At 35.2% G+C, this 11,629-nt stretch overlaps 1 protein-coding gene and 1 pseudogene across 1 annotated transcript; both read right to left on the bottom strand.

Annotated features, from left to right (window-relative positions):
* Positions 1–5,880: 5,880 nt before the first annotated feature.
* Positions 5,881–6,603, bottom strand: LOC149238637 (uncharacterized; annotated as a pseudogene).
* Positions 6,604–9,843: 3,240 nt separating this feature from the next.
* Positions 9,844–10,371, bottom strand: LOC149238636 (scopoletin glucosyltransferase-like). Its single transcript, XM_089369627.1, has one exon. It carries the CDS (start codon positions 10,369–10,371, stop codon positions 9,844–9,846), a length of 528 nt encoding a protein of 175 aa, XP_089225753.1.
* Between the last annotated feature and the right edge of the window lie 1,258 nt (positions 10,372–11,629).

Genomic DNA, 11,629 nt, shown 5'->3' with positions numbered 1-11,629 from the left:
AATTGGATTCATTATCTGCAATAGATGATATAATGAGATCTAATGACATTTTCAACTCAAACAAAGGTAAGGTGAGTAAGCTCAATATCCAAAATGATGGCATCCAACTTCTGAGTGGCAATTACTGTATACATCTAGCTAGAGGATATAACATAAAGATATTTGTTATATGTGAAGATAAAAAAATGAAAGGAATGTCAAATGTTGACCATCAAATGTAAGTTCCTTTGAAGGAATAGATCAAACCATAACATTGTTATCAAGATAATCAACTCACCCATGCTAGTACGCTTCTAGTAGTTTCATGATAAAACTCAAACTCAATAAACTTCAAACAACATAAATTAACCAACGATATGTATGAGGTTGATTACCTAAGGATTATATCATACTAAATTTAGGGCAACTTTAGTGGAACCATTGTCAACCTATTGAGGCTTTTGAATGTTTTGAGGGTGGTATCTACTAATTTTAGTCATCCCAACTCAATGGCCTATAAAAATGACTATATCTCTCTAACTTTTAAGATATATTGAACCACAGAAACCGGAAAGAAAAAATACAAAATAAATAAATCTAAATGATAATGCTGGTGCAGACAAGGGTGGAATTTTTTATTGGGTAGCCAGACACACTGATGTTTTTATTTGATTTTTTGAAAAAATTCCAGTTAGTTATAAGGATAATTATGAGATTATATTTTTTCAACAAGATTTAAGTGAGGTAAGTGATAATCATGAGATTTGCTTTGAATGATCCTATTTTTAAGGATTTTAATTAAAATATTTATTATTTTAGGATTTTAAGCTAATTGATATTTTCATTTTCCCAATGTCTATGCATGAAATAAATGAATCTTGTTTACAATGTGGATCAAATTTTGATATTTATTTAGTCTTTTTCTGCTTGATAAAATTCCATAACCTTTTGGGAACACAATTCTTCAAATTCTATCACAAACATGAGTCCTAGTAGATCCAACTCTAGAATATTTGAATCCATTTCCAATATTTCCTTGCAAATTGAATATAATTATGGATCTACATGTTGTGTATCTTCCTAGGAGATATAGAGACCAACCAATTGCTTGAATAATTGTTTGAGCTAGGACCATTTCAATTTGCACCCTATGTATCAATACAACTAAGAAATACATTCTACCACACAATGTTATAATTAGAGGAATCAAGGGAGATTTAACACCTAATTCTAGCAGATAAATGAACATGAATACACAACCTATGGCATCATAAACACAATCTCTTTATTTATTAGCTCCTCCTCTAATATTTAATGTAGCACACAGGTCCAAACCATGGTTTCTAGCCAATGATTAATGCCACATGCATACTAAGGCTCCTCTGAGCACATTATCTCTTTGTTACATAGAGGCAGGCTTGTCCCCTTATACACAAAGGAAGGAGAACACTCCACAAGCCATATGCCTGTTCATACAATATTCCTTGACATATCTCAATGGGGAGTCTCTAGCCTCTATATAGGCCTCATACATGCAATACAATGGGTCATTACCATGGTTCCCTCAATACCATCTATCTAATACCATGGGCTTATTACATTATTGCTAACTACTTGTGGTCCCTTACATGATACGGGTTAACCACCTTATTTATTACTATGGCCCATCCCATTATTACATTATTCCCTTGGGTACCTCCCTTTGTACCCCATATTATCCCCCCTAGGTATACTACATTCCACCCCCCTTAACATGTTTCGTCCCCAAAACATGGGAAGAACAAAAATAATAAGATCTACTCAAAAGAGTAGTCCATTGGTACCATGCACGTGCATCTAGCCATCCCAGAGAAAGGTGAGCTCTCGATCTAGCTGGTGCCTCGCTCGCTTGAGATGGAGGTTGACCCTCGTAGCTCTTTTGTGTTGATGTATAATAGGTGGATCGTTGCCCCTCTCTATATGCCATGCGGGGGTTGTTGTCCTTATAGCTAATTTGTTGCCATCTTGTTGGTTGTTTTCTTGTTGGGTGATGTGGGTGGTGATATGCTGAATTTTTAACCAACAGTGTATCTTTCTTTAATTTACCACCTAATGGAGCTTGATTAGTATCTGGTACATTTTTTGGTGCCTTCTGTTGTTTCTTATCTTCCAATATTACTTCAACCACTGAGTCCTCATCTGATGTAACATTTTATGCTTCAGCCTCCTTGGACTCTACCTGTTTTTCTAGTACCTAGTTTGATGTTTGTGTTTGGTTGTTGACCATCAATGGCTCATCATCTGATATGTCAGTCCCTGGAACATCTTCTGCTTCAGCCTCCTTGGACTCTACCTGTTTATTGATGGAAATATCCTGTAATGTAATTTTCTTCTTTTTATACCAGAGCTTCAGGAATTTCTTCTGCACATTAATATTTATAGTACCCACCGATTCCATCCAAGGGTGTCCCAAAACAACATCCTCATTAGCCATATTTGAAGCATAAAAATCATACATTTGTCCATAGAAATATTCAAATCTTGATAAACTTGCACCTGCTCATTATTAACCTATGTGTGCTCCATGTGTTTTGCTGGCACTTGCAATTTTTTTCCCAAATTGACATTTATGAGATTTTGCTTGCAACTAGGATTTATAGACACAATGATCTTCTCCTTCTGAATCAATCCATGAACCTGCAATAAGGATATACCAGTAGGAAATAACCCCACATGTTTCTCCTTATCTTTTTTTCTAGCATGAGACCATTTCTCCAAAATGAGTTTTTCAAATTCTTCATCAGAAAGTTTGGTCAACTGCTTGCTGTCAAGTGAGAACCACCATCTGGCAGCCTCATCTTGGAAACTAAGCGATAATAAAACCTTCCAAGGTTTCCCATATGTGAATTTTTGTCTCTTTATGAATCCTTCAATAGTATGGCTATCATCTTTTCTTGTTAAAAGGATCTTGCTGGATGACACGAAAAAAAATCACTTACTTGGAGAAAATTTAAAATGGTTGCAGTTTAGTCAATATTGCTCAGAATCTTTATTATGACCTATTTTCAGAAATGGAACAACCATTCTTCATCTTCCCATGTAGTAGAAATCCTGATCTAGGCACTAGAATTTCCAATTTGCATTGTAGTTGTCCTGTCGTCACAAAAAAATTATGAAAAAAGCACTGATTTTAAATCAACGATATCTCCCTCATCTAGACTCCTATTCGACTGATTTTTTTTTGAACTTGGGTATTTTTTCACAAACAATCCATATTTGCAATTAGATTCTATATATTATGTACTAGAACATACATATTTTCTCCGAAAACTTAACGCCCCGAAAAATGTCTGCAACCCAACTGATTTTTAAATCAGCGATATCTCCTTCATCTGGACTCCGATTCGGTTGATTTTTTTTTGAAATTGGGTATTTTTTCACAAACCATCTAGATCTACAATTAGATTCTATAGATTTTGTGCCAAAACGTACAGATCTGCTTCGCAAACTCGCCGCCCCAAAAAATGTCTGCAACCCAACTGATTTTTAAATTAGCAATATCTCCCTCATTCGGACTCCAATTCGGCCGATTTGTTTTTTGAACTTGGGTATTTTTTCACAAAAAATCCAGATACGCAATTATATTTTGCAGATTTTGCACCAAAACGTACAGCTCTAATCTGCAAACTTGCTGCCCCAAAAAATGCCTGCAAAAAAAAAAAAAAAAAATCTCCACTTTGCCCAAGAAAGTGCTCTGATACCACTTGTTATAGATTTGACCTGCAAATATATGAGAATACAAATATACCAAGAAACAATAAGATAGAAATAGATAGAAATTCTTCTTTATTATTGATTAAACCCTTAAGGTAGGGCAACACCATACATTCACTCCTTAAGGAAGGAGAACACTCCACAATCCATATGTCTGTTCATACAATAATCCTTGACACCTCTCAACGGGGAGTCTCTAGCCTCCATATAGGCCTCATACATACAATACCATGGGTCATTACCATGGTTCCCTCAATACCATCTATCTAATACCATGGGCTTATTACATTATTGTTAACTACTTGTGGTCCCTTACATGATATGGGTTAACTACCTTATTTATTACTATGGCCCATCCCATTATTACATTATTCCCTTGGGTACCTCCCTTTGTACCCCATATTATCCCCCCTAGGTCTACTACATATTACAATCATTATATCCTAAATTTCTTGAAAGAAATACATCTAAACCCCCAAATACCAACACTGCCACATTTTTTGGGTGTTAGATACCCACTACATAGTGCATAGGAATCTTGCTTCATGGTCTTACTGTAGTTTCTCTTCTTGTGATTTGGCTCCAAAATCCATCCCTAGCTCCTCATGATTAACAGACCCAAGAAATCCCATAAATGGGTCAATAATTTAGAGGTGTGTTATGCTCTACTGCCACTACATTAAGCACAAATCTATATAGACCCATGTCTGAGATGCACTTCCCAGTTTGTGAAGATAGAAGTTACATATATCCTGTTTCTATATTTTAGAACTCAATCAATTGTGTGCATTTGATGGATCCTCAACCTTATGAACCCCTAGATCAATATCATACTTCAATCTAGACAGGTGTGTGTGAACGTCATATTCATGCAGTCAGTGCATTGTCTATATTTAATGTCCCATCACCTGGTCATACAAACACTACAATGCCCACCCATGTCCAGGATATTAGCATGGACCTTAACTCTTTCTCAGTGCAACTAAGGTAGAAGTGATCCAACTTCCATCTCTCCAAAAGTACACAGTAAGCATTACATCAAATAAGATTTACCACTATCCCTTAAAGGAAAGATTGCTAGGGACGTTGTGGCATAAAAATATATATGTGAAAAGGTTGGAGCCTCAACAAAAAGGATCCAGCTCGATTTCATAAATTTAGCAAAAGAATATGTGGCAGGGTCGATTTCATAACTTCTGGAGGTTGAATTGCACTAGATGATTTAGATAGCTCGCATGTTAGTCCAAGAGATGGGAAAAAAAATACTACACAGTGTACCTTAATTCTATTTCATTCAACTGAATGTACATGGTCCAACTGACCTTCAACTAGAAGAAAGATTCAGAAAGCCTTCCATAGGTCACAAATTGAGTAGAAATGCCTTGGAAATTTGATGTATGTGGTGCTAAGTCTCATGATCAGGGTGGTGTTGATATGCAAGGTTGGATTTCAGCCTTAGGATATTAGGAATTTCCAGAAGTCACAACAACTTGGCTTTGAGAACCTCCAACAAACCCATCCAAAGGTTGCATGCTATTTTTAGTATTTCAATTACTCCCCTCTGCTGAGCACCCTAAAGTCCTTTATGATCTTCCCTAAAAAAAATGAGGTGTCTCTACACGTCGCTCAGATGGATCCCTGCATTCCTATATCCCCATGTCCTGGAAACTTGGAAAAACATTGGAGTAAGAATTCCTCCATTAAACAACCATAGGAGACCACCATGACGCATGTCCCTCACTCGTAAAGTGGCATTTTTTTGAATTGAGGTCAATTCCTTGTTTTCTTAACTTCCTTGTTTTATTCTTACCATGAAATCTAGGCATGTTTGGTATATCCCTCTCATAATAATTTTTGTGGTGATTCATACTCCAATTAACTTGTTACATTACAGTCATTGTTGTAAAGAATCAAGTGCCTAGAAAACATGGCACCTCAACTTGTAATACCAATTTATTTTCATGTCTCTTACATCCAAAAAGTAACACAAGATAGACACGAGCATATGCACAAAAAAGAGGGAAGAGGTACTAAAATACACTTCAAAATATCACAGGAGGATTATACGAGATGCCATGCAGTAAAATAAAACAATATTTAAAAAAAAAAACTGCATATGCCTCGTTCATTTACCAAATCCACTCAATTTTATACAAGATGTTGTAAGTCAGAAAAATTTGAAGGGGCAAAAGCACTAGGATGGGTAGGTTTATTAGGGAGCAACAAAGAAGAGTTGGAAAGGGAAGAGGTACTAGGAGGGGTAGTTTTAGGGAGAAGCGAAGAAGAATTGGGAACGACAAAGGCATTGGGAGGGGAAGGTTTAAAGAATAGTGAACCAGAAACAACACTAGGACCACCAACACCACCACCACCATTATCATTGTTAAGATGAACCTGTTTAGTCTCAGTCCTAAGGGCTTTTGTAGATCTTTTCCTCTCTTCCATGTCTTTCTATAACTAAACCACACATTTTTCAAGATCTTTGGTAGAATCTATGATTCAAGTTTATGAACTTCAATGCACTTTATTACATTATTCAATGAATGAATTTCTTTTGAGGTTGTTGAATTCTGCAATAAGACATGGAAGTGTTTAGAGAATATGTCTAATGACAAGTTAATATTTTGATAGTTTATACTGGCAAGGGAGCATGAACCACACCAATAAGAATAAACATACCAGTGACCCAACATGATCTCTTTCTTTTTTTGCTATTTCTTGTGATGCTTTTCTTTGATGCTCAAGATATGCCTTCAACAAAGGCACAAGTGGAAATTTTTCTACAAGTAGAAATGCAAATACAAACCATAAAGCATCCATTTTCCTTTGACTTCGTGATGTATTTCTCACATTAACATGGAAACCTACCATTACAATGTCTGGATTGGAATTAAACGTTGTTATTTTAAAATATGCAATTATAGATATATCAACATAGGTATACATAACTCTTTATCAAAATCTTCTCATGTGTTTAATTTCACAACTGCTTTCATGCATACAACAATAACATTAAAGAACTTGCTCTTCAATGGAAAAACATGAGCTACACTAGAACAAGGAAAGCTATGGTGTAGTTATATATATATATATATATATATATATATATATATATATATATATATATATATATATATATATATATATATATGTATGTATGTATAGATATATATGTATGTATATATATATGTATATATATATATACATACATACATATATATATATATATATATATATATATATATATATATATATGTATGTATGTATAGATATATATGTATGTATATATATATATACATACATATCTATATATATATATATATATATATACATACATATCTATATATATATATATATATATATATATATATATATATATATATATATATATATATATATATATATATATATATATATATATATAGATATGTATGTATATATATATATACATACATATATATCTATACATACATACATATATATATATATATATATATATATATATATATATATATATATATAGATATATATGATTGAAGAAAAAGTGCATAAACCTTAAATCCAGTAGGGTTGGGGCTCTATAAGAAGCATTCTTCTTATGCTAAATTCATCTTAACACATAAATCATTGTTTCGAATAACATCACCTCCAAGCTTAATATTTGTAGTTATGCAGGTTGACTTTCCAAAGAAATCTGGTGTAAATTCTGGGTTGATCCCAGCATTTGATGTATTGTTGTGGATACCATGACCTAGCTTTTTCACCTGCTATGAATTAATACTACAATCATGTATTAGTAAATCTAATCCTCCTCAAGTTACACTACCCATTCTAAATCAAAATATCTTGAAACTACCATCATCATGTAAAAGTATAGAAATATTATTGTCCTTAGAGAGAGACCTGTATTTTGCAGTGCCCAACCCATGGAGAAGATGAATTTCTAGACAATCATAGAAGTTGTGCAAATAGATCCATAGGACAAAGAGACATAGTGAGTGGAGAGTTTGACTTTAAAATAAGCAGGAAGACAAAAAAACCATTTCCATCAAGCAACTCCTTCCAATGATGTAGCCCAACAGGCCTTAACAGACCATCTTGATCACCCTCAAGAACACTTGATACTTCACTAATAGATGTGCCTTCTGGATTCAATTTTCTAATCAAAGTTGAACCATAATGATAAGAGATATATGGGCTATTGTGAAACATATATATATATATATATATATATATATATATATATATATATATATTGATTGCACATCTTTACCCCACCCTTGGATAGTCTCCATTAAAAATTGAGCTCCAGTGTATAATTTTTTTGGACTGAAGTCAATGGTTACTAGTGATAATAACATGAAGCATGTATTGTCTTTCCTTTATTAACGATTATTCTCGTAAGACTTGGGTCTTCTTATTAAAGATCAAGGATGAGGTGTTTAGCAGGTTTCAGGAGTTCAGAGCTCTGATTGAAAGCCACACAAGTATGAATATCAAAGTCTTGAGATTGGACAATGTGAGAGAGTATACCTCCAAGGAGTTCAAGGGTTTTTGCAAGAAGGAAGGAATCAAGAGAGAGTTGCAGCTCTTTATAACCCAGGAAAAAATAGGGTGGTCGAGCAAAAGTCCATCTTAGGGGCTACTAAGGCCATGACACATGAAAAAGACTTGCATATATTTCTTTGGAAAAATGCATGCAACACAACCCAAGCAAAGATAAGATACAATTATTATATTAATGTCCAAAGAGACATACAAGGTGTGAAATCCTACTATATATATTTATAAATTATAACTTGATTCTTATATTGTAAAAAAATAGATTCAAATCTGAATTAAAGCATATCAACTATTTAGCTTTCATACTCATATTTACCTTTCAATACTCATATTTATCATCTGAGAATGACACAAAACAACCAAGTTCACAAAAGATTTGATGAATTCAATTTAGCTAATAAAATCATCAGATATTCAAGCTATAACAACAAATCATATAAGCCAAGAGTAGAGAACCATGATGAGAAATAAAATCATGAGAGATTAAAACTTACTAATGGTGGAATATTGTGTAGTGTGAAAACTTTTGTTTCAGATCATAATACTACATGAGTGACAATGTCTAAATACAAAAAGATACATCACATGTGAAATTTAGCCTTTCAAATAGGAGACACAATTCAATAGAAGATAGACTGTACTAAAGGCAAATAAGAGTAAAAAACTAATAAAACACTATATTGATATGTACCTAATGATCACAACTAATCTAACACTAAGTTTAAACCAATGCACTTGGGATGGAATTGTTCACATTTTGAATAGGTTATCGAATAATTATTATGTAAATTGTGTGGTGAGTGTTCTCAAAGATGAGATGAATGGTGAAAATTGTTCAAAACATGCTTTAGGGTATAAAATAGATTCTTTTCACTTAGGTGTTAGGCCTGAGGAAAACTATTATGCCAAAGTCACCAAAGATATACACTCAACATCGTCCCTTTTTTCCGAAACATGAAATCCACAAATTCTTCACCACCCTCATGCAAGCATTGACAACTCAACCCTCATGGAAAAGGAAAAGCACATGGAAAAAGAGAAAGTCATTTGAAAAAAAAAAACTAAAGATCCATAAGCTTCAATAGAATACCTTGTTGTTGAATATCAAGCATTTCCTTGGCATGGAACTTCTCCTCCAGAAGATCCTCACTCATTTATTTACTAAGAAGCTCCTATCTCTTCTTCTCCATAACCATGCACTCAATCTCTTCCTCATCCGGTAGGGGCACATGGGCAAAAAACTCTGGCTCTCTCTATTGTTGGTTTCCCTTCTCCTGCTCTCCAATTTATTTCGCCACATCCTCCTTTTCCTGGAACATAAATGTCTGAATGGCAGTGACCTCCCCACTCTTCACCATTAACTTGGACTCCCTCTTGACTAACTCAATCCTCTGCCACTTTCTTAGCACCTTGGCCCACATCTCCTCCTCTGCGAGTTGCTTGACTTTCTCCAAGATCTCGTCCTCGTCATCCTTGTATCCATAATAACTTGCATAGTTTCACTTGTAAATATCATATGTAGACCTCCTCTTCTTTGCCTCGTGGGCTTCATCGAATATCTCTTTGAGGATGGCTAGGAATTTCACAGCCCCAAGAACCCAGCCATCGCAAGCATTCTGCCTCATCGATATTCGTCCCCTTTCCTCGGTCGTTAATAATTCTTGGGTCAATCACTGTATCGTTGAAAATAGTGGGAGAAAGTATGGGACCTATGCTCCGCACAGGTTTCCTTGTCAGGATTATGATGTGATCGATACCCCAGGAATCGAGTTCATAAAACGTATTAATGAGGATACCCCGACCGTCCATGTTGTTGTTAATGTTCTCTGTTAGAAAAGCCCACATGGGAAAAGAATCAGGATCCTGCTGTGCTGGATTCATGTCCAATTTTCGTAGCTTGAGGTCAAAGTTCAGTTCAGGAATGTCAAAAAATTTTTCGTCTCCCTCCACGCTCTTCTGTGGCATGTAGTTGAAGACGGAGTGCATGATGGACCAGGAAAATGCCCCAGCCGTGCATAAAACCACGATGGGAATCCTGAACTTGTGGCCCGAGTAGTGAATCCATCCCATAGTCATGTCGCTGATGATGCTTGAGATTGGGGGAAAGTAATGGGGCACCTCCTTGGTATTCAGTTGCTGCTCCAACCATTCTTCCAAAGGGCCGGCTAACTTGTGGGACAAAGTGACCAGTTTATGGAAGACATCATGGGGAATGTTGTCAGAGCTTTCGATTTCCAGAGGTAGTCCCTCGATGGAAGGCATCAATAGAGACACCATCTGGATGTCCAAATTCGATCCTTGGACCTACGGCCAGAGCCGTTTGGCATTTCTGGGAGTCGTTATATACGAAACGGCGAGGCCCTGTGAAGCCAGAAGCTTTGCCAGTTCCATGAATGGAATGAGATGGCCCTGCGCCATGAATGGAACAGCCACCACATGTGGTTTTCTTTCTTCCATAATCAATCTGATGCCACAATTGATATAATAACAAGGATATAGTGAAGCCCGAGTTAAACTCGTCTTGCAGCTAGTGCAAAATGGTAGCACCGACAAAAATGTGCACATCCACCTAATTTCCTTCCAAGTCTGTCATCTGGGCCCCTACTTTGGCATAATTAGGGCCGCCAAGCTCTATGACTTGAGCTTCCCAGTGCTCCTTTTCCCTAATCAACTTGTTGATCTCGTCGTTGAGGTCTCGGAGGCAGTGTTCACCAAGGTCCAGGTTCTGACTGCACCTTCTCTTCGTTACGGGCCATTCTTCCCCAAAATCTGATAGCCTACAATTTGATCTATTATGTTTAAAGCCCTAAGCACTCCTTGCCCAGAACTGCGTTTGATCTGCTATGTTTAAAGCCCTAAGCCCTCCTTGCCCATAACTTCACAAAATAACTAGAAGGTATGAGAAGATTCCATCAAATAGGTAAATTTTATGCTTAAAAAGGCGGGAATAGGGGTTGGAATTTGGATCTATACGTTTCCCTCAAGAACCTTTTCTCTTTTAAGAAATTAAAAATTTACCTTCCAATTACATTAAAATTCCATTTTAAATAAAAGCAATAAAAAAAAAATAAAAATTAATACATAAGATTCTATATATATTAATTCATAATTTTGACCATCACGAATGGAATGATTTCATTCAAGTTAATTTGATTGATGTAGAGAATAATTAGTTTTTTGAGAAAAAATATAATCTTAGATTGGAGACAATTGCCTATAAATAGAATAAATAAAACAATAAAACACTTTAAATATGTTTTTTTTTTAATTTAATTCTGCATTTTCTACCATATCAAAATTCTAATTTGAATAAACAACTACTTAAAAAGATAAA

Source organism: Pinus tabuliformis, chromosome 8 (assembly GCF_031772625.1).
Source record: "Pinus tabuliformis cultivar Carrire ecotype Pingquan chromosome 8, CPIR1, whole genome shotgun sequence".
Classification (NCBI taxonomy): Eukaryota; Viridiplantae; Streptophyta; class Pinopsida; order Pinales; family Pinaceae; genus Pinus; species Pinus tabuliformis.
This window is presented reverse-complemented; position numbering and strand designations above follow the sequence as displayed.